Source organism: Notolepis coatsorum (assembly GCF_963971535.1).
Source record: "Notolepis coatsorum genome assembly, chromosome: 6".
Classification (NCBI taxonomy): domain Eukaryota; kingdom Metazoa; phylum Chordata; class Actinopteri; order Aulopiformes; family Paralepididae; genus Notolepis; species Notolepis coatsorum.
This window is the reverse complement of record NC_140170.1, coordinates 492,245-517,142: the sequence shown is the minus strand read 5'-3', so window position 1 is coordinate 517,142 and position 24,898 is coordinate 492,245. Positions and strand designations below refer to the sequence as shown.

The following is a 24,898-nucleotide window of genomic DNA, read 5'->3' as shown; positions in this document are numbered from 1 at the left end:
CACCACCGTGTCGTCTGCGAACTTCACTATGGAGTTGGAGCTGAACTTGGCCACACAGTTGTGTGTGTAGAGTGAGTACAGCAGGGGGCTTAGAACACAGCCCTGGGGGGACCCGATGCTCAGGGTGATGGTGTTGGAGGTCTGACCCCCCACCCTGACCGCCTGGGGTCTTTCACTCAGAAAGTCCAGTACCCAGGCGCTCAGGGCGGAGCTCAGACCCAGCTCGATCAGCTTGTCCACCAGTCTGGTGGGGACTATGGTGTTGAACGCTGAGCTGTAGTCAATGAACAACAGTCTCACATAGCCCCCCTTCTGACGGTCAAGGTGGGAGAGGGTGCTGTGCAGTACCTGGGAGACCGCGTCGTCAGTGGACCTGTTTGTCCTGTATGCAAATTGCATAGGGTCCATATCACTGGGGAGGGAGGCACAAATGTGGTCCTTGACCAGCCTCTCAAAACATTTCATGACCACAGAGGTGAGTGCCACCGGTCTGTAGTCATTTGGACATGTTGGGGAGGGTTTCTTCGGTACAGGGATGATGGTAGACATCTTGAAGCAGGCAGGGACCACTGACTCCGCCAGGGATTGATTAAATATGGCGGTGAACACCGGGGCAAGCTGGTTGGCACAGGACTTAAGTATGCGTCCTGTTATACCATCTGGGCCAGCAGCCTTCCTGGTGTTCACCTGCATAAATGCTCTTCTCACACTGTGTACCGTCAATGAGAGAGCGTCCCCGCCCCCCCGCGGATGCCACCCCCCCCCCCCTCCACAACAGCCGGCGCACCAGTGACGTCACTAGCCGTTGGGCTAGCAGTGCCACTGTTTGCACCAAACCGCGCGTAGAAGGTGTTGAGCTGGTCCGCAAGGGAGGCGTCGTCGCCTCTGTAGACTTCCTGTCTACAGCAAACCCCAGGCTGGTAGGGACCTGCCTGGTACAAGACCTGACGATCCACCTTGACCGCGAAGGACCAGAACGTCGTCAGGGCAGAATACACTCCGTAACCCCTGACGATGATGGCTTGCTTCGTCCACAGAGATTGGATCTCGTTGACCAGAGCTGTCACTGCTGGAGACCCTGACAATAGGGTCTTTACCAAACCCGAAAACGGGTGGGGTTGTGTAAACACAAGTCCCCGCCTCAGCGTTCTTTCCATCCACCTCGACATATGGTACTGCCGTAGACATATGTGATGACACTCCCAACGCACCCGCCGCCATGTGGCGCAGGTCCGCCAGGAACTGTAGATAGTTGGCCCGGTCCCACCCGCTGTGCGTAGCCAACCCTGGACCCGCGCGAGCAGAGCGTTCCGTGTCGGGACATCTGACCCTGACACTACCCACGAGGCAATCGCACCCAAGGGGGGACCCCGACAGAAAGGGCCGGTTTGATACAGGGGACTTTCTAGGTGAAAAAAGCCCCCCCCCACTGAACACCCCATGGGTTCCTACACACCGTAGCCCTGCAGTGATATTACTACCACCCAAATCACGCGTGCCTGCGAGACCACTGCCAATCTTTCAGGAGTGGGAGGCACCAACATGATACCTGGCCTGGCGAAGGCGAGGTCGGGGAAGCCCGCACTGTGTGCCTCAAAAGGTTTCGAGCCCCCCTGCTGACAACACTTATAGTTGACAGACGTAACACCAGGCTCAACCAACACAGCTCATGGTGTGGGAGCCGCTTGACAGCACAACATTCTCACGGACAGACCCAGGCTCAGCCATCAACTGGGTGTCAGCCCCTGTCCCCATGAGAAGCGAAAAGTGGGGCCGCCCGCGCTTCAACGAAGGCACGCGGCCCGCAGCCAAAGGAAACAATCAGAGCCCCCTTTTTCCGCTGGTGTTGGGGGAGGGAGTGATCGGAGAGCGGGCTGCTCGCGGCAGGACGGTGGCGGCTTGTTGTTCAAGCCGAGCCCATCCAACATGGCCCATCCCTCGGCCGCCAAGGCTGTCGGCCTTGTGGACACCTGTCGACTCAACGCCCAGGATACCTCTGGTGGGGGAAAATCATGGCCGCCTGTCGAGGGCCTCGTCATCGCCGCTGACGAGGCCATGCTCTCTCTTCTTCTGGCTGCGCGGTGTGAGGCGGTGTGGGGCCTAGGACAATACCGCCCACGCTCCAGCAGAAGACCAAAACACAGTTCTAATCGCAGCCAATTCCATACCGTGGCGGTACAGGCTTTAGCAGACCACCAGCCACTCGCCAGGCCGACCCACCCATGGCGTCGGCCGGGCGGGGCACTGTTTCAACATGTCAAAAGCAAAGGACTGATGTTAACACGGAGCACCATTGGTGGTTGCAAACAGCAACCTCCACTGTGGTGTGCACCATGAAGGGGTTAAATGAATAAAAGAACTAAACCACAAAATACTGTAGAATGAGCAAGCCCATAATACACAACGTTAAGGGGAGGTGGACCAGAGCGAACTAGTCCCGCATTCATTCAAAATATTCACAACAGCACACCAGCCCTAGCTTAGCCCATTTACCAAAAAAGGTAAACAAAGCCCCCCCCCGCATACTCCCCCAATAGACACCGATTGACCGTCAGCATGAAATGGTTGAGAGGAGAGAAAGCTGTAGCATAGACAGACCTTCTCATAGCAGAGTGACAGAACAAAACAGTAGCCCACTACACTACTATAGCCTAGCGTGAGGCGATGTGGGACCTAGATCAACAACCGCCTGCGTACAAACACGCAACATTTACAATGTCGGCTGGACCCATAGCCCCACAACCCGACGTCAATGTGGATAGGAACTAGCCAGCTGAGCCATAACACTGGCCGCCGTTAAGTCCCATCCTGCAGTAGTATAGCTCTACTGCTACACCGCCGAGCTCAAGCATCGGCTCCCAGATGGGGACACCGTTCAACAGACCCCGCCGGAACACAGAGGTAACGTACCTGGCTAGGCTACCTAGCCACGGCCTACCCTGTTGTCAACCCATTTACCCGTAAAAAGGTAAATAGGACTCAGCAAAACCCCCACAACAGCTACCGACTGACCTTCATTGATGAACCGGGCAAGAGGAGGGAGAAGTGACAACATCTCACGGCGGAGACATTAGAACAGCGTAGCAGTAGTGTTAGCATGTAGCATTAGTATTAGCATGTAGCATTAGCATTAGTTGTTTAACAGCACGCTTTCAGGACCGTTTGGAACCCGTTCACTGCAGTGAACGTTCACCAAACCATCCCACCCCCAGCGCCGACACACAACACAGTTGTGTAACAAAACAACCCAGCATTACTAATACCAACACCCGTGCCTGATGACACAGGGCCTACCTTTGTACAACCCGGCTCGATAGCCAACCTTGTACGCTGCCCCTTGATCTGGCTGCCGACAGATGAGGAACATCAACATAGGCCCGTCGTGTCGCTGAAACATGCCTCCGGTAAGCTTTCAACATTACGCAATTTCTCTAATCTTTTCATAACAACTAGTTAACATAAGGTGCACTGCATCCGATATGATGGGAACGAAATTAGAGGAAGAGTGTTTGGTGACCAGGCCCGCTCTCTTGTAGGCTGCGCCTCCATAGGGGCGGGACCCGGCAGGTGGGGTGTATTGTTTTTTATTCGTTGATGGAGGTACAATAGGTACAGGAGATGAGGTATCTCGATAGGCTTAAGAGCGGGACGCGATAAGCCAAGTACGAATATATAACTGAATGTCTCATGGATAATACTTGCTAAGCGAACGCTATTTCAGTTAATATGTTGTTGAGGCTGCGTGTCCGCGCAAAGTTACTGAACGTGTTATAAAGCAATTTAGACTGGTACTTTTTTGAATCACAGGGAAAACATTGCATTATGAGTCTGTATTTTACTATTACAAATAAACAAACTTGAAATGCAGTAAGACTATTATATCGATCAGGTAGGAATATCTTGTATTGATCAGGTTAGTAGATATTGTACCGATCAGTTATTTAGTATTTACAGATCATAGGTGACATGACCATCTTGTTCCGTTATCAACATGAGAGGGGGGGGGGGGGGGGTGCGCGAAGTTACCGAACGTGTTATAAAGCAATTTAGACTGGTAATTTTTTGAATCACATGGAAAACATTGCATTATTAGTCTGTATTTTACTATTACAAATAAACAAACTTGAAATGCAGTAAGACTATTATATCGATCAGGTAGGAATATCTTGTATTGATCAGGTTAGTAGATATTGTACCGATCAGTTATTTAGTATTTACAGATCATAGGTGACATGACCATCTTAACTGCAATAAACTATATACACAATATGATCACCAGCCTCCACAGGGCAAATGATGAATGGAGTTGACAAAGTTAGATCACTAACATAACGTCTCATCTGCAAGTGGTCCAAACATGCCTATGCAATATTTACAACAGTGGCCCAAATATATCTGTGCAATGCATTTGTCTTATACAGAAAACAGTACAACTACCCACTATGCTATACTATGCTATGCTATGCTATGCTATACTATACTATACTATACTATTGTTGTGAAGGGCCAGATTAAATCTGAGAATCTACGTTTATTGTTTTATATACCTTGTATATTATTTATATATATAAGTTATATCCCTTTAAGCCTTCGTTTGAATCCTAGTAATATTCACTTTCCTTATTGGATAATGCCCCTGACGGCAGCGCCAGGCAGTCTCGTCCTCAGACAGGTTCAAGGGCGAGTCTGGGCATGTTGGAACATGCCTGGAGCCGGCGCATTGATTCGAGACGAGAGCTGAGGATTGGCACTAGAAAGCCACTTAAGTATATATATCGTGGCAGGTGCGAACAGCAGCAGTTCGGCGTTCGGTAAAACAGTGAAGTGCAAGCAGTTCGTCTAAACAGAGTGTTGTGAACCACGTGCGAAGTGAATAGTAAAATTGTCAGAGTTAATGCAGTAACGTCAAGTTCGACTTAGCTTAATGTGAAGTAAAGAGTCGTTATTCAGTGTGAATCGTGCCAACAGCAGTTCGTTCGTGTGTAGCATTACCCAGCAGTTCGTTCGTTGAGTAACTAGGGGAACCTTAGCCAGTGTGCGTGGACTAAATACATTGGTGCCAGTACACGAGGAGGGCCTAGTCATGGAACCTACTGGACATGTGCATATTGGAACCTACGGCGGCGATTGCAGAACCAGTATTGGTTGGATTATAGTGATTGTGGAACGTACTACCTGGAGAAGAGCCTCGTTAATACCCACTGTCGTTTGGATTTAACCACCTTGAAGATTTACCTCGGGCTAGCTTCGTGGACCGAAGCTAGCTGGCTATCGTCATTGCTATCGGGCAATTGGATTACAGTTATTGCTTTGTTGCTGAGCCTTTGGATTACAAGGACTGGATTCCGTACGAGAACCCCCTTCTTCTTCAATTGAACAGACTGAGTATCCGAACATTCTTCTTTCCTCCAGAGCTTACATCTCTGGGAGGATAACCCCCCTGTCTCCAGCGGTACCAGCGTTTCCCCCTATATTGCCATCCTACGCCAGGCGGCGTTTAGTCTAGTACCCCATCGTAGGAATTATTCATTCCAACTGACTTTTGCTACTGACTGACTTATTCATATTCTTCGCCCATACAAGCGCAATCTTAATTCCCATCTCTGTACAATTTGCTGCATAATAATAAATATTCTAAATGATATTTCTTTGTCACTGTGCCGTATTATTCTGAGTGTCTGCCATAATTAGTTGTACTGTCTGGCAAGTAATAATAAGTACATAATTAGCAGTGGTTTAATCTATCACAATCTTTAATACAGTCAGGGTTTGTAACCCCTCAGTTACAATTGGTCCTTCGAGCCGGAGGGTATCAGTAATCTTAATATCATATTAATAGTGATATGGCCAGCGGCGGACACTCTCCAAACGGCTCTCCCAAACTAGAGCGCCCTAGGCGCAAACGTCAGCCCCCTCCACACATGGAGGACTACGCTTTCGTTTGACCTCCTAGCTTATCTAAAAAGACGCTAAGCACGGATAAAACTAATAGTTTAAGCATGCCCAATCCTATCGACTTGTCGGCCCCACCAGTAGAGACCCCAGTGGGTTCAAACAAAACTGACTTAGCTCACGGGGGGAACAAGCGGGACATGACGTGACTATACCCAAAGACAGCGCCACCGGGATAGACCCCGGAGCGCCAAAGGATAAAGACAGCGCCACCGAGATGGACCTCGGAACTCAAGAGACCCAAGAGCGCGCACCCGAGATAGACCTCGGCGCGCACCCAAGAGAAGAGTACCGCGTCTTAGAGATGGACCTCGGGGCGCGGGAGAGAGTAAGAAGCAGCGCTCAAGAGATGGACCTCGGAGCGCGTAAAGAGAACAGGTCACCACCAAGTCCTGTCAACGCCAGATCACCCTCATCAGCGTCATCCCCCAGCGAGGCTGACCAGAGACTAGCGCAAGTCCTGATCGCCACGCTGACAGCTTCAACCGAAAGAGAACGTCTCCAAGCGCAACAACAGAGTGAGCGCGAACATTCTGCAGTGGAAAGAGAACGTCTCCAGGCGCAACAACAAAGCGAGCAAGAACGCATCCGACTAGAAGAGAGTCGCCTCCAGGCTGACGCAGCGATGACCATCAGACTGGAAGAGAGGCGCCTCCAGGTTGAAGAAAACATTCAGCGAGACCGCACCAACGCGCAACGCGATGCACAGCGCGACGTCGCCAATGCACAGCGCGAGACGGAAAGAGACCGGTGGCAGGTGCAGATGATGGAGCAATTGCTCCAGAGGGCGACTCCCCACTCCTCCACCCGGAGCTCCCGGAGATCATCACGACACGGGTCGAGGGCACCTTCCCCTCCCCGACAAATCTACACGGGACCCAGCCAGCAGGAAGAACCTGCTTACGTCGCCGAGCCCCCTCCCCGACCAGTCTATACGGGACCCAGCCAACGGGAAGATCCCGCCTACGTCGCCGAGAAACTAACTAAGAGACTTCAAGACCTAGCGGAGGACGAGGGAGGACATCAAGCCCCCACGCACGAACCCATCTCGGACCAGGAGGCCCAGTACAGCCCCGACCTCAGCCCCGAGCCACTGCGTTACGAACCCCCGACCCAACCCATGGGTGAGTTTAATACACAGTCAGTACCGAGGAGCAGTACCTGGGGGCCCGGCCTCTGGTACCCACCGAGCACTAACCCACGACCACCCGTACGGGGAGACTCGCCCAGGAGGCCTCTCCCCCTACGCTCATCTGTGTCCCAGCCATCCATGGCATCTTACCTTGGAACACCCACGTTCCCAGACTTTACGCGTGAGGACAGAGCACAGTATACGGAACTACGCATGTGTTTAGAGACTATCATGTCCGATGTACACGACGAGTCTTATAAATATGCCATCCTCCTCAAGCACCTTAAAGTGCCCAGAGCGCATAACATAGCGCTGGCATATTCGAACTCAAGAACCCCCTACTCGGATGCTCTGGTGGCCCTCGACGCGCGCTATGGACGCATATGGGATTACGTAATCCAAGAAATACGAGATATCGACTGCCTCCCCCCAGCCAAAGACAATAGAGCACTAGATGACCTCTCTATCAAGGTACAATCCCTTGTGGGGATGCTGGGGTCACAAAAGGAGAAGGGGAGATATGAACTATATGCAAATTCTAACGTGGAGCGGATACTGGAGAAGCTCCCTCCAGCCCGTCAAGAGCGTTTTCGGCGGCAGAGAGACCACCGTGACCCCCACGGCCCAGAACCATCCCTCCTAGACCTGGCTGATTTCCTCGCCAGGGAGGTCAGCAGTCTACGATTAGACACGTTCGTGTGGGGTGGTTCTGACCCTAAAGATGGACCGAGAAGGTTCAACAACAACCGCCGGTCCGTGACCGTGATGCACCAAGCCGAGGCTGTGTCACGGCAGACGAGCCACAACCCCCACGCCAAGGAGAAGTGGAAGGCTGTCTGTCAGTACTGTGACAGTGAACACCAGCTGTCACAGTGCGACGCCTTCAAAGACCTAACCACAGCCGAAATAGGTCAATGGCTTAAGGACAAACGCCGCTGCTTCCGCTGCACGCGCGGCCACGTGGCAGCCGAGTGCCGCCTGAAGAAAAGATGCGGCAAGTGTGACGGCGCCCACCTAGAAGTCCTGCATGAGAGCAACAAGCGCCCACCAGGAAACCAAAGTCGGCCCATCACGGTGATGTACCAGGCCGAGGCGGTGTCACCACCGGCCAGCCTCAACCCCCCCGCCGAAGAGGAATTTGAGATCGCCTGTTTTTACTGCCACGGCGGACACTGGCTGTCAAAGTGCGACGACCACAAGACACTGACCCCCGCTGAAATGGATCAGCGGCTTAAGGCTAGTTCAAGTTCTTTAATAGTTGTCATACAGAAGTACAGAATACTTTCATACAAAATGCTTCTTACTGTTACGCTCCAGAGACTGTGCTAGACAAGATAGTATCAAATAACATAATAACATAATATAGCATGAATTTAGAAGAAGAAAATGAGGTCACAGTTGTTCGGTATAGACATATGTACAATGTTCTGAGTTACCATATAATATACAATACACAACTATGCAGTGTACTAATGTACAGTACTATCTAGTGCAAAGCAGAAATGGGATGAGGTACAATTTTAGGTACAATTTACAGTAAGGTGTACGAGTTGTAGTGCAATCCTTCATCCATAAATATAAAGTGTGGGGAGTGGGTGCTACAGTGTGTTTGTTTAAAGTGGGTGTGTGCTATAAAGTGTGTGTAGTGGGTGCTACAGTGTGTTTGTTTAAAGTGAGTGTGTGCGTGTGGATGTGTGTGCTATGTGTGTTTGGTGGTTGTTGTTGTGTAGTGTTCATTCATTGTTCGTTTAGCAGCCTGATGGCCTGGGGATAGAAGCTACTTCTGAGTCTTTCTGTGCTCGCCTTGAGACTCCTGTATCGCTTGCCTGACGGCAGCAGTTCAAAGAGGCAGTTGTTCGGGTGGCTCGAGTCCTTAATAATTCTCTTAGCCTTCCCCTTGCAACGCTTGTAGTAAATGTTCTGGAGGGTGGGGAGCCCCCCTCCAATTGTGCGTTCGGCTGAACGTGTCACTCTTTGTAGTCTGCTTTGGTCTTTTGCAGTGCTATTCCCAAACCAGGAGGTGATGTTGCCGGTCAAGATGCTCTCTATTGTACATGAGTAGAAGTTCTTAAGGATCTTCTGGCTGACTTGGAACTTCCTTAGGCGCCTGAGGAAGTAGAGGCGTTGTCGTGCCTTCTTCACCACACTGTTAATGTGTATGGTCCATTTCAAGTCCTCGGATATGTGGGCTCCGAGGTACTTGAAGCTGTTGACTCTCTCAACCGGTGCCCCGTCGATGCTGAGGGGGCTGTAGTCCTTGACCCCCGACCTCCTGAAGTCCACAATCATCTCCTTTGTTTTGCTGACGTTCAGGGAGAGGCTGTTTTCCTGGCACCATCCCGCCAGGACCTTGACCTCTTCCAGGTAGGCCCTCTCGTCGTTGGCAGAGATCAGGCCCACCACCACTGTGTCGTCAGCAAATTTGACGATTGTATTGCTACTCCGCTGAGCCACACAGTCGTGTGTGTACAGGGAGTAGAGGAGGGGACTCAGAACACAGCCCTGGGGGGCCCCTATGTTGAGGGTGATGGATGAGGAGGTGCAGTTGCCTGCTCTCACCACCTGGGGTCTGCCAGTCAGGAAGTCCAAGACCCACTGGCAGAGGTCATAGCCCAAGCCCAGGTCCCTGAGCTTGGCTATGAGTATGGAGGGGACTATGGTATTGAATGCCGAGCTGTAGTCGATGAATAGCATTCTCACATAGTTCCCCTGCCTCTTGTCCAGGTGTGATGCTGCTGTGTGCAGCACATGGGATATGGCGTCCTCCGTGGACCTGTTGGGGCGGTATGCAAATTGCAGGGGGTCCATGTTGATGGGGAGGGAGGAGCAGATGTAGCCCTTTACTAGCTTCTCAAAGCACTTCATGGCTATGGAGGTGAGAGCTACAGGGCGGTAGTCGTTGAGGCAAGCAGGCTTGGATTTTTTGGGTACAGGGATAATAGTGGACTTCTTCAGGCAGGTGGGGATGACAGCCTGTTCTAAGGACAGGTTAAATATGTCAGTGAATACTGGGGCCAGTTGGTCGGCACAGACTTTTAGGACGCGGCCGGGGATGCCGTCCGGACCTGCTGCCTTCCTGATATTCACTTTTTTAAAGGTCCGCCTCACCTCATGCTCTGTTACCCTGAACACTGCGCCTCCATCAGCAGCCGACCCCCCCCCCCCCATTGCCGAGGCTTGTGAGCTGGTGTTGTTATTACCAGCATCAAACCTCGCATAGAAGGTATTGAGGTCGTTTGCTAAGGAGATGTCACTGTTCAGTTTGAGGGAGGCGCCTTTGTAGTCTGTCATCGTTTTGAGCCCCTGCCACATAGCTCTAGAGTCAGCTTGTTCAAACTGGAGTTCAATTTTATCCCTGTAGCGCCGTTTGGCCTCTGACACTGTCCTCCTTACGTTGTGTTGCGCCACCTTGTGGTCGTTCATGTTGCCTGCCACTAGGCCGTCATTGTATGCTTTGGTGCGCTCTCTCAGAGCTTCACGGACGGATTTGTCTACCCAGGGTTTTTGATTTGGGTAAACTTTCATTTTGGTAGTGGGGATTGTTTCTTTCACCCTAGTACAGACATAGTCCAGCACTGTCTCCGTGTAGGCATTAATGTTATCTGTGTCGCGGAATACAATCCAGTCTGTGTTGTGAAACACTGACACTAGTGTATCCTCTGACGTCACATCCCATTTCTGCACCTCTCGCGAGACTACGGGAGTACTTTTAATTCTTTGTCTGTACTTTGGTGTAAGGAAAATGGATGCGTGATCTGACTTGCCAAAGCCACTATCAGAATGAGCCTTGTAGCCACCTTTAAATTGCGTGTAACAGTGATCTAGGATGTTACCGCCTCTGGTGTTGCAAGTCACATGCTGGTAGAAATCAGGCAATACCTTTCTCAGATTGGCGCTATTGAAATCTCCCAGTACTAAAATGGCGGCGTTAACGTTCGTCGCTTGTATATTGTTTACCTCGTCGTGTAGTCTGGAGAGCGCGGCGTTGTTGTTGGCTTGCGGTGGAATATACACTCCGACCAGGATGATCGCCGTTAACTCCCTCGGGAGGAAGAAAGGACGACACTTGATGGTTATATATTCCAGTTCTGGGGAGCAGTGATTGGATAATTCCTTCACATTCGTTGGATCACTCCAATTTTTGTTAAACATGAAGGCAATACCTCCACCACGTTGTTTACCGGACTCTGATTGTGTCCGATCCTTCCTATGGATAAAGAACTGATCCGCTGGTTGAATCGCGTGATCTGGAACCTCCGGTGTTAGCCATGTTTCGGTGAAGCAAAGGACATTGCAGTCCCTAACGTCTCTTTGATATTGAATCCTTGCTCGGATGTCATCCAGTTTATTGTCTATTGATTGTACATTGGCTAGCAATATACTGGGAAGTGGTGTACGGTGTCGTCTGGATCTCAGCCTGTTACGGATCCCAGCTCTCTTCCCTCGCCGCCTGGTGATTCCTTTGTTCCTGGGATCAGGATCTGGTCCCATTGTTTTGAGAATCTCCAAAGGCCATTGCTGCGGTTCGGAAAGCTGATTCAGGGAGTAATCCAATCGGTAAGTTTTTCTTAATCCAATGTCAATGATTGACTGACGGTCATACACATATAATGCACCAACAGTTGGTGCAAATAAAACTCCTAATACTATAAAAATTAACAAAATAAAGCACAGTCTCGTCGGAGCGATCAGAGAGGCAGCCATCAGAGCAGCGCCAGGATTGTTACGCGCATGACTCCGCGTACTGCGATACACTGCGCAGGGTCCACAGGAGAAAACTAGCCCTACAAGGCAACCCACCAACAGGAGTGCTCCACATCGACCCCAAGTATAGTGGGAGCCCCCGAGTGCTCATCAAAGTGGTCAGAGTGCTCCTGAGCTACGAGGACAAGGTCCTGGACACTTACGCCGTCCTCGACGATGGGTCAGAAAAGACTCTCCTCCTCGCTTCCGCCGCAGCCCAGTTGGGCCTGCGGGGTACCAAAGAAACAATGACAATCCGCACTATTCAGCGAGACCTAAAGACCATAAAGGGCGAAAACGTCTCATTCACAATAGCAGCGGTCGAGCAGCCCGAGAAGCGGTACAGCATCACTAAGGCATTTACAAGCCATGACATAGGTCTGTCGAGCTACGACTACCCCATCCCACAGCTGATGGCGAAGTACGTGCACCTACGCAGACTACCTATACCGCTCATCGACGGCGCCACACCGACCCTGCTCATAGGCTCCGACCACGCGGACCTCATTGTCCCAATCGAGGCGGCCCACATCGGACCCAAAGGATGCCCAGTCGCGGTTCAGACCCGACTGGCGTGGACGCTCCAGGGCCCCCTCTATGGACTTGCCAGCCAACCCATGTCTACACGCTGCCTGTACACAAAGGTGAGCGACACAGGCCACTCTCTCGTACAGCCCGTTGAGAGGCTATGGACATTAGATGCTATGCCTGTGAGAGAATCGTGGGCTCAAGAAGAGGGAGTTCCGAACTCCACCCCCCTCAGCTGCGCTCCAAGCGATGTAGCTGACCTCGAACCCAGCACCCCAAACTACCTCTTGATGGGGCGGCCGGAACCGGCCCCTCCTCAGACGGTGTACAGACACGACAAGAGGAACGGACGGAGGATGTGGAGACACAACCAAGCACAGATCGACCAGTCTTGGGCCCGCTTCCTCCTAAGCTACCTACCATCCCTTCCAGCCCATCAGAAGTGGGTAAAGGACAGGGACAACCTGAAGGTGGACACAGTCGTTATGATCATAGACCAGTCACTACCCCGAGCTACGTGGCCGGCCGGCCGCATGAGCAGAGTGATTACTGGTGCCGATGGGAAGGTCAGAGCGGCAGAAGTCATAGTCCAAGGGCGGACTTACACCCGACCCGTGGCGAAGCTGATAGAGTTGCCGGAGCTCCCTGACTCCCCTGATGACGACCATGACCCACTGACTTTGTAGATTGACCTACTCCTCACAACAAGTATTGAGCAGTTGACTGGACTATTAATCTGTCTCCCTTAACTAATTAGGTGCGGACTAATTAGGAGGCGGCTGTTGTGAAGGGCCAGATTAAAGCTGAGAATCTACGTTTATTGTTTTATATACCTTGTATATTATTTATATAAGTTATATCCCTTTAAGCCTGCGTTTGAATCCTAGTAATATTCACTTTCCTTATTGGATAATGCCCCTGACGGCAGCGCCAGGCAGTCTCGTCCTCAGACAGGTTCAAGGGCGAGTCTGGGCATGTTGGAACATGCCTGGAGCCGGCGCATTGATTCGAGACGAGAGCTGAGGATTGGCACTAGAAAGCCACTTAAGTATATATATCGTGGCAGGTGCGAACAGCAGCAGTTCGGCGTTCGGTAAAACAGTGAAGTGCAAGCAGTTCGTCTAAACAGAGTGTTGTGAACCACGTGCGAAGTGAATAGAAAAAGTGTCAGAGTTAATGCAGTAACGTCAAGTTCGACTTAGCTTAATGTGAAGTAAAGAGTCGTTATTCAGTGTGAATCGTGCCAACAGCAGTTCGTTCGTGTGTAGCATTACCCAGCAGTTCGTTCGTTGAGTAACTAGGGGAACCTTAGCCAGTGTGCGTGGACTAAATACATTGGTGCCAGTACACGAGGAGGGCCTAGTCGTGGAACCTACTGGACATGTGCATATTGGAACCTACGGCGGCGATTGCAGAACCAGTATTGGTTGGATTATAGTGATTGTGGAACGTACTACCTGGAGAAGAGCCTCGTTAATACCCACTGTCGTTTGGATTTAACCACCTTGAAGATTTACCTCGGGCTAGCTTCGTGGACCGAAGCTAGCTGGCTATCGTCATTGCTATCGGGCAATTGGATTACAGTTATTGCTTTGTTGCTGAGCCTTTGGATTACAAGGACTGGATTCCGTACGAGAACCCCCTTCTTCTTCAATTGAACAGACTGAGTATCCGAACATTCTTCTTTCCTCCAGAGCTTACATCTCTGGGAGGATAACCCCCCTGTCTCCAGCGGTACCAGCGTTTCCCCCTATATTGCCATCCTACGCCAGGCGGCATTTAGTCTAGTACCCCATCGTAGGAATTATTCATTCCAACTGACTTTTGCTACTGACTGACTTATTCATATTCTTTGCCATACAAGCGCGACCTTAATTCCCATCTCTGTACAATTTGCTGCATAATAATAAATATTCTAAATGATATTTCTTTGTCACCGTGCCGTATTATTCTGAGTGTCTGCCATAATTAGTTGTACTGTCTGGCAAGTAATAATAAGTACATAATTAGCAGTGGTTTAATCTATCACAATCTTTAATACAGTCAGGGTTTGTAACCCCTCAGTTACAACTATACTATACTATACTCACTCAGCTAGCTATACTATCTACTGGAGTGGTACACATGGTATGGTCAAGTACGCATCCACATGTTTCTCTCTGTATCACACAATGATGGATTATTTAGAAGTATTCTGTACTTCTGTATGACGGATTATTTAGAAGTATTCTGTACTTCTGTATGACAACTAATAAAGACACTATTTAGAATAATCCTTCTTTGTGTGGTACAGAGCGAAGCATTTCTCACGATGCAGGGGGACATTGCACGATGTGCAATAGTATCTTGTCTCACTCCTGAGGCCACGCCTACTGCAGACCCGACTTTTTCTTCGCGGTGGCTGCGTAGGCCATCATACCATGTGCCCCAAAGCCACCCACTAATCTGCTCTGCGGGTCCCCCGTTGGGGCCCTAGGGTCGTGCTGCCTGCCACGCCCCACCTGCTCAGCCCCTGCCTCCTCCTCACCCCCCTCCTTCTCACCCCCACCTCCCTCCTCCTCACCCCCTGCCACCACAGGAATTAACTCCTTAGCCCCTGTATAGGTCCGTCCCACAGCCATGGTGTACTGGAGGAGGTTCTTATAATGCCCTCTGGGGTGCCTGGCTCTGTACAAGACAAACGAGTTGAACAAACATATTTGGAACATATTTGGATCAGATACATCACAAACTTTTTGGTCCACTTTCCAGTCTTGCGTGTACAGGGATAGTACATTTTATCAACTCCATTCATGCATTTATTATAATCTATAATAGATATCGGCTTTAGCATCTCCACCCTCACTGCCTGACCTTTCTGCCAAACGTGTGCCACTTCCATTGTGTCCTCATGGAAGCTGGTGATCATCTTCACGATCCTCTTGTCCCGCCATGCCACGATCATGACCTGCTGGTTGGTCACGGCAATGGTCTGACCCACACTGATGTCAGCAATGGTCAGGTTTTTTATGATGTCTGGCTCCCCCCGGTGCTTCCTGAGGGTACCACAGATGTAACTGCCCCCCGGCTTGGTGTTGAAATAAAGATGCGGTTATGTTTCGTACAGATGCTTTTATTTGTTTTCTCTTTTGCATTTCAGCTTAGCAGTACTGTAGCTTTTCTTTGGTAGTTTGTCGTTTGTACAGGTAGTGACGGTTGCCTCATTTGCTCCGTTTGCACCCCGTTTGCACCGTGAAAAGTGCATAGGACAGTCAAACACAAACATACAATTAGTTACATATTTCACAGTTCAATATTGTTCACATGTTGTTCATTATTATACCAACGTGTTCAAACAAACAATTGCATTCAAAGATATTTAAAGGTGAACTCGTCTTCCATAACAAAGGCACTCAGGGAAAAACAATGATATATAATAACGTTACTTGTCCGGCAGCAGGTGCCTTTGATTAGAAGCTACTTCGTGAGTGCACCACTTTATATGTTTATAAATGTTTGGCGGTTACACACATAAATATACAACAACATATCTTCAACAACAGTAATAATAATAATACATTTGAGTGTTCGACATACCTTATTCCGCTTTACCAAGGGTAGTTAATTTAACTGGAGTAAGGTCCTTCTATCATACATAATTCGCTGCCTGCTCCGTCGTTATCTCTGAGTTACTTCCGCCTTGGTCACACAGGAAGCTGTGACTTTTATACTAAAGGAAGACGAGCTCTGCCCCCATGTGGACACTAAATGAAAATGCACAAGTGGCTCCGAAATATTATTTTCTTAAATAGATAAATAGAGGGCTCAGTATTCTGAGCCAATACAGAGAAATTGATCATCTAGACCAACGCAAATCAAAGCTTACTGACAGTAAAGATGATAGGCATCTTTACCCTTGGCGGTCAGTTACACTCCCACCAAATCCTGCTATGACGGATAAGCACAAAACAATTAATTTAGTCATACAGGATTTCCTTTTAGATTTCACATAGCATCAAAATAATACAATTCAAGCGTTTCTATACTAATTACTCTCGAGGAGGAGTACCAATTTCTGGATCGGTCGCTCGAGGACTGAAGGTCTGGCAGAGTGATCTTTTCGCTCCCCAGTCTGTATTTTTACTCGACGTACTAGACCGTCGCTCTCTTGAGTGGCTTCGACGACCGACATAGTTGCCACTGGCTTCTTGGCAGGTTACTGTCCTTGAGGATGACTATGTCGTTCACCTTGAGGTTACGCCGTGGTACGTGCCACTTCTGGCGTGTAGAAATGTTCAGGAGGTATTCCTTCTTCCAGCGGCTCCAGAATTGTTCGATTAGGTACTGGACTCTGCGCCATCTCTTGGTTGCATACATGTCCTCTTTAACAAATCTCCCAGGGGGTGGAAGAGCGATTTTAGACTTCATCATGACGAGATGGTTTGGTGTTAAGGGTTCTAGCGCCATAGGATCGTTGATACCATCTACTGTCAGTGGTCGGCTGTTTACAATAGCTGTAGCTTCATAGAAGAGTGTTCTAAGGGAGGCGTCATCAAGTCTGCCTGGACACAGAGCGATAGTGGCGTTCAGCACATTTCTTACTGTCCTGATTTGACGTTCCCAGACACCACCTGCATGGCTGGCGGATGGAGCGTTGAAGACAAATTCACACTGTTTCTCTGCTAGAAAGATCTCCAGTAAACTGGCGTCACATTGTTTGAGTGCTTCTTTAAACTGGTTTCTAGCTCCCACGAAGTTAGTACCGTGGTCGCAATGAAGTTGCCGAACAGCTCCTCTGAGGCTGATGAAGCATCTCAAGGCGTTAATGAATGAGTCTGTTGATAAGTCTTCAAGCATCTCGATGTGGACAGCTCGTGAAGCTAGGCAAGTTAGTATCAGGCCATACCTTTTGTACTCCTTTCGAGCCTTTTTAATCAGGAAGGGGCCGAAGCAGTCCATGCCACTGTATGAGAAAGGCGGTGAGTCTTCCACACGCTCTTTAGGGAGTTCAGCCATTTGCTGCTCTTCAGTAGGTCGTCGGAGTTTCCTGCATTGTACACAGTTGTGAATCAGCTTGGCTACTAATTTGCTCCCACCAATGACCCAGAATCCATTTGCTCTCAGTTCCATTTGGGTTTGACTTCGGCCTTGGTGACAAACTTGAGCGTGGTGATGAGCCGTAATTAGCTTGGTGATAGGGCTGTCTTTTGGCAAAATTATGGGATGTTTCATTTCTTGACTGAGGGATGAGCGTCTCAATCTTCCACCCACACAGAGAAGTTCTCGATGCAGAATTGGATCAAGGGAATGAAGAGCACTTGAACTTGGAAGAGCATCTCCTTCCTGGCATCTCTTAATTTCCTGAGAGAAGGCTTGCTGCTGGACAAGCTTGATCACTATTTTGGCAGCTCTTTCTCGTTCTTCGACTGTCACCAGTTCGGTGTTGTGTACTTTTCCCGATCCCAGCCTCTTGATTCTTGCGACTACTTTCAGGATCTTTGACCATGAAGAGATCTGATTTAGGCGACTTAGAATGTCTGTACAACTGTTAACTTTGGTTGTGAAAGCTTGGACAGCCTGGACCTACAAAAGGCCTTTGACACGGTCAATCACTCCATTCTGATTGACAAGCTAAAAGCAATTGGTTTTGATAGTCTATCAGTGAGCTGGATGCAATCCTACCTTGAGGGGAGGGAACAGATGGTGGAGGTAAATGGTACTCTATCCCCCCCCCTCACAGTGAGCTGTGGTGTTCCACAAGGAAGCATACTAGGACCGCTACTGTTCCTAATTTATGCAAATGACATGTCGTCAGCTTGTGACTGCAACTTGTTCCTGTTTGCGGACGACTCAGCCCTGCTGGTCTCTGACAAGAACAAGTTACAGGTTGAAAAAACCCTCAGCTCGGAACTAGGCAGAATCTGCATATGGCTCGCTGATAACAAACTATCATTACACATGGGCAAAACAGAGTCCATTCTCTTCGGTTCAAATAACAAACTCAGCAAGACCGACGGCTTCTCAGTTACAGTGGGTGACAATATTGTCACAAGGAAAGATGAAATTACCTACCTGGGTTCCATCCTAGAGGCTAATCTCTCCTGTGACAAAATGGCATCCAATGTAATAAAAAAAGTCAACCAACGAACTTGATTCTTGTACCGGATCTCCTCTCTGGTAAACAAGAACACCCTGAAGACTCTGGCAGGAGCACTCATTCGGGGGTACTACGACTATGCTTGCACCTCATGGTACCAAAGCACCTCAAAGGCGCTAAAAACAAAATTACAAACATCTCAAAACAAACTGGTCAGACTACTGCTTGACCTTACTCCTAGAACCCACCTCACCCCTGCCCACTTTGACAACCTAGGATGGCTTAGAGTAGACGACATAGTACAACAACTTGCAATGGGCCTGGTCTACAAGATACACTACACGACCAAGGTACCCATGTACATGTCAAAATACTTCCCAAAGGTCAGTGAATACCACGATCACAACACCAGAGGGAGCTCCACAAATCATGTTAAACCCAGATTCGGCTCAAATAAGGGACTAAACACGTTTCGCAATTATGCCACATCAATGTGGAACGCCCTACCCAAAGCTGTAAAGGAATGTGGATCACTACCCACTTTCAAAACCTCTCTCAAGGGACACCTACGGGAGACTGCAATTCAACACTGGCCCCTGTAAATATCCTAACCCAACCCCCTCCAATGTACAGTCATTTACCTAGTATGGTTTTGTCAATAGTTCAATGTACAATTGTGTTTGTTTGTACAGTGTCTCCTCCCCCCCCCCTCAATGTACAGTGTTACTTGTTTATACAGTGTGCCCCCCGCCCCCCCCCCCCCCCCCAACCACCTCCAATGTAAATTACCCAGTATGGTTGTCAATATCCCAATGTACCCAACCCCCCCCACCCAACCTCCTCCAATGTACAGTTTCTACGTCAAATGTATATACTCCCTTTTCTTGACTCCTTCTGTATCACAAAAAGTACTGTATTTGCAAATCTGGTATGTCATAAATGTATAGATGTAGCAGTACTGACTATCTGTATGTCATGTATGTCATATATGTCTATATGAATTGAAAATGGGGGACCCTGATGGAAACAAGACAAACGTCTTTCTCAGGTCTGCATCCCCTTAACAATTGTATGTATTGAGCCGTACTGTATTGTACCCATTCTGCAATCTGTTAAATAAAGTTTTCATTCATTCATTCATTCATTCATTCATTCATTCAACCTCAGGATCGCCTACGAGTAGGTCTGCGAAGGGATTCAGTTTGGGATGTACTTCTTGCTCCCAGAGAAATGTAGGACCTGACATCCAGTTTGTTGAAGGAATGTGAGATGCCTGAAGGCCTCTGGAGGCATGATCTGCCGGGTTCTCTGCTGTTTCGATATAGTGCCATTTACTTGGGTCAGTGTTTTCTCTTATCAGTTGGACTCTGTTCGCGACGAACACATGGAACCTTCTTGCCTCATTATTGATGTAGCCCAGAACTACTTGTGAATCTGTCCAGAAGAATTCTTCATCGATCTTCATCTGCAGTTCTCTTTTCAGCAACACACTTAATTTGGTTGCGACCACTGCCGCTGAGAGCTCTAGTCGTGGGATTCTTGAGACCTTTGTGGGTGCTACTCTTGCTTTGGCCATCACAAGACTGGAGTGTACTGTATTTTTGTCATTTTTGTACCTGAGGTAGGAACAAGCGCCATACCCCATGCTGCTGGCATCGGCAAAGTGATGCAGGTCCGTCTTGATGATGTTGCCGAAGTCATGTGGGTGATAGCATCTAGGGATTGTGAATTCCTTTAAGTTATATAGCCCGATCTTCCATTCCTCCCACCGTGGCTTTAAGTCATCTGGCAGTGGATCGTCCCATCTTATGCCTCTGCGGCATAGTTCTTGGAGTATGCGTTTTCCGCTTAGGGTGAATGGGGCAACAAACCCGAGTGGGTCATAAAGAGAGGCGACGATGGAGAGGATTCCTCGACGGGTTGAAGGCTGGTCTTTCATGTTGACATTGAAGCTGAAGGTGTCGTTGTCTATAGACCACTGAAGGCCAAGTGCATGCTCAGTTGGGGTCGCTTCCAGCTTAAGTTCGAGAGGGTCAGTGATTGTTGCTCTTTCTGAGGGTTTCACACAGTCGAGGACGTCTTTGTGGTTAGAGTTGAATTTGTGGAGGCGTAGGCCTCCTCGTTTGCACAATTTTTGTGCCTCGATGATCAGTTTCTTGGCCTCTTCGACTGATGAAACGCTGGCTAACCCATCATCAACGTAAAAGTTCTTCTCAATGAAGGCTGAGGCTGATGGGTAGTCTTCTCTGTGTTGGTGTGCCATGTACCTTAGGCCTAAGTTGGCACATCCAGGAGACGAAGCAGCTCCGAATAGGTGAACTGTCATCTTGTTTTCTGGTGGTTCTTTTCCCAAATCTCCTTCCTCCCACCATAGGAACTTAAGGTACTTTCGGGATTCAGGCGTGGCGAATAGTTTTGCTGAGCAGTTGACGAACACGACCCTTAGCTTGTTGGGCCTTTTGGGATGGTAGGTGCTGTGATGAGGAAGGTACCAGGCAGTCTCTCCCTTTGCTGTTGTATGGTCCAGTTCTGCATCACCTTTCTCAATGATTTCCTTCATGAAAATCTTATAGCGTTCATGATATTCTTTATTTGTCTTTAGTTTCTTCTGAAGGCGGACAGTGGCTCGTTTCTTGTTTGGTAGAGATGGTGGGCCGCTACCCTTGAAAGGTAAAGGCATCTCGTAGTGTCCATCTTCTTTCTGTCTGATGTGGTTACTGAGAAATTGTATGAAGCGAACATCTTCTTGAGACACGTACTTGTCCTCGTAGTTCCTTTCAGAGAAGTCCGACTCAAGGGCTTTCAGGACATCTGTTGTAGACGGGGCTGGTATTTCTTTTACTGCGACTCTATGTACGAAGCTCTGACTCCCTTGTCTGTCCAGATGAGGGTTAGGTAGGTGGTTCCTGCTTAGTGCGCTTGCTTGGGCTAGACTGAAGGCCTCTTGGTTCACAGTTGCTCCAGGAGATACTTGACGTTGGAATGTTGGATGTAGCAGAGCACTATCTTCAGGTTTTTGGTGAGCAGTTTTTATTTCATGATCAGTGTTTTCTTCTTCTTCTTTGTTATCTTGATCACTTCCAGAACCGTATGCCCTCACTCGGGCTGCTGCTACCTTAACTTCATTTTCTGCTTGTAGCTGCTGTAGCTTCATCCTTTCCGTCTCCAGCCTACGTCGACTCTCCACCTTCATCTGCTCCATTTCCGTTAGCATGGCTGCCTCTTCCTCCTCTAGTTTGAGGAGATTTGTTTGCAGAGCCTGTATTCCCCAGATGGCCTTCACCTCTTCCTCTTTAGCTGCAAGTTCAGCTTCCATCCTTCTGCTTGACGCTTTATTCAGTGCTATCCTCACTCTCTCCTTTTCATGTCGTTCATTACAATCTTCTTCCTTTGTTTCCAATCGTTTACAAACAAGTTCCTGTGTGTCTGTCGTCAGCTGGATACAGGCGTCCATTTTATCTGCTATCTCTGGAGTTGTGGCATGATTGCATAGAATTGACTCATACACACTATATACTAGGTCACAACTTGTTTGAATGTCTTGTTTTAATTTTCCAAGTTCTTCTGTCGGACAGAAGGCTCTCAGTTTTCCTCTAATTTCCTTTGCCATCTTCCTCCAGGTGTGGTAAACCTTGTTAAATACCTTCTCATTTTTCATATTTTCCACCTCACGATTCTCCTTTCCTTTCTCTGTTAGAGTTCCTCTGCGAGCACCTGTCCTGTTCCGTTCCATCTCCAAGAGGTTGCCAGCATCGTCTTCTTGGGCCGACATTGTGCTTGATCACACACACTCAAAATATCAAATAAATAGATGGTATTTAAGAGTTCCACTTGCTGGGATGGATATCAGACAGCATAATATTCATTAAATATACAGGAGTTGCCACACGTCCGTGGTATTGCTGGGATGGATACCAGACAGCATAAGGGTAATTAGATATACAGAAGTTGCCACACGTCCGTGGTATTGCTGGGATGGATACCAGACAGCATAGGGTTAATTAGATATACAGGAGTTGCCACACGTCCGTGGTTTTGCTGGGATGGATACCAGACAGCATAGGGTTAATTAGATATACAGGAGTTGCCACACGTCCGTGGTTTTGCTGGGATGGATACCAGACAGCATAGGGTTAATTAGATATACAGGAGTTGCCACACGTCCGTGGTTTTGCTGGGATGGATACCAGACAGCATAGGGTTAACTCAGTAGGTTCATTCTTCCTTCTCTTCATACATGTATTTTCTTTAGTGTAGGGTCCTCAACATACATGTATTCTCTTCGGAGTAAGATCTTCAACATACATGTATTCTCTTCGGAGTAAGATCTTCAACATACATGTATTCTTTTCGGAGTAAGGTCTTCAACATACATGTATTTTCTTCGGAGTAAGATCTTCAACATACATGTATTTTCTTCGGAGTAAGATCTTCAACATACATGTATTTTCTTCGGAGTAAGATCTTCAACATACATGTATTTTCTTCGGAGTAAGATCTTCAACATACATGTATTTTCTTCGGAGTAAGATCTTCAACATACATGTATTTTCTTCGGAGTAAGATCTTCAACATACATGTATTTTCTTTGGAGTAAGATCTTCAACATACATGTATTTTCTTCGGAGTAAGATCTTCAACATACATGTATTTTCTTCGGAGTAAGATCTTCAACATACATGTATTTTCTTTGGAGTAAGATCTTCAACATACATGTATTTTCTTCGGAGTAAGATCTTCAACATACATGTATTTTCTTCGGAGTAAGATCTTCAACATACATGTATTTTCTTTGGAGTAAGATCTTCAACATACATGTATTTTCTTCGGATGGTGGTCTTCATTGTACATTTATCCACTTCAGAATAAAGTCTTCATAATACATCCATCCTCTTCAAAACATCTATCCTCTTCAGAGTAAGGTCTACTTCACATTTATCCACTTCAGAATGAGGTTTCATAATACATTTATCCTCTTCAGAGTATGGGTTTTACTCACTGTTTATCATCTTCAGAGTATGGGTTTACTCACTGTTTATCATCTTCAGAGTATGGGTTTTACTCACTGTTTATCATCTTCAGAGTATGGGTTTTACTCACTGTTGATCATCTTCAGAGTACGGGTTTTACTCACTGTTTATCATCTTCAGAGTATGGGTTTTACTCACTGTTGATCCTCTTCAGAGTCGGGTAAGTTTTCGCTCACCACTGGTCGGTAAGTTTTCACTGTAACTGCCCCCCGGCTTGGTGTTGAAATAAAGATGCGGTTATGTTTCGTACAGATGCTTTTATTTGTTTTCTCTTTTGCATTTCAGCTTAGCAGTACTGTAGCTTTTCTTTGGTAGTTTGTCGTTTGTACAGGTAGTGACGGTTGCCTCATTTGCTCCGTTTGCACCCCGTTTGCACCGTGAAAACTGCATAGGACAGTCAAACACAAACATACAATTAGTTACATATTTCACAGTTCAATATTGTTCACATGTTGTTCATTATTATACCAACGTGTTCAAACAAACAATTGCATTCAAAGATATTTAAAGGTGAACTCGTCTTCCATAACAAAGGCACTCAGGGAAAAACAATGATATATAATAACGTTACTTGTCCGGCAGCAGGTGCCTTTGATTAGAAGCTACTTCGTGAGTGCACCACTTTATATGTTTATAAATGTTTGGCGGTTACACACATAAATATACAACAACATATATTCAACAACAGTAATAATAATAATACATTTGAGTGTTCGACATACCTTATTCCGCTTTACCAAGGGTAGTTAATTTAACTGGAGTAAGGTCCTTCTATCATACATAATTCGCTGCCTGCTCCGTCGTTATCTCTGAGTTACTTCCGCCTTGGTCACACAGGAAGCTGTGACTTTTATACTGTAAGATTCTGATCAAACTGGCCAGTATCACGTCTTCGTCTGTTTGGCCCTCCATCCAATTCCTCTGCGTTGTGTACTTTTAATGGTCCTGACGTCTCCGATACTGGTAGATAAGATCCTTATCTCCCCCCCGTTAGTGCAATCCATAAACCATAATACTTCCCCACCTCCGTAAGAATTCGACACTTCGACAACGTGAAATACCTTACAAGGAAAAGCGTGGTTTTATTTCTCTAAACAGAAACCTCAGCTCAGATGTTAACAGATGTTATTGTCCTTGAAGAGTCTATTCTAATGATCTTTCGGTGTGTTCAGATTATCGTCCTTTTGCTGTTCAGTCCAATAGTGTTCAGGCCTGTTCGTCAGCCGAACCCTCCTCGTGTTAGCCGAAGCTACTGTAATGATGATGTGGCATTCTCCCTTCCCCCCCCCCGTGGTGGAGGAGGAAGAGTCTCTCCTCTGTGTGATCTCAGTCCTACTCGCTCTTGGTCAGATTCTGGTCTGGCTTCCACCCGGAAACACCGTTCGACTCATAGATGTTCGTCGTCGCAACGACGGCCCCGCCTTCTGGTTGTCATGC

General features: G+C 48.0%; 1 protein-coding gene across 1 annotated transcript in view; it reads left to right on the top strand.

Annotated features, from left to right (window-relative positions):
* LOC311230732 (uncharacterized protein) overlaps nucleotides 1-21,319 on the top strand; it is a gene marked incomplete at both ends in the record, with an annotated part of 65,167 nt that extends 43,848 nt beyond the window's left edge. The window contains one exon of the mRNA XM_084317091.1: nucleotides 21,316-21,319. Within this exon, the coding sequence (XP_084173217.1) occupies nucleotides 21,316-21,319 (4 nt within the window). The remainder of the gene's footprint in view (nucleotides 1-21,315) is intronic.
* Between the last annotated feature and the right edge of the window lie 3,579 nt (nucleotides 21,320-24,898).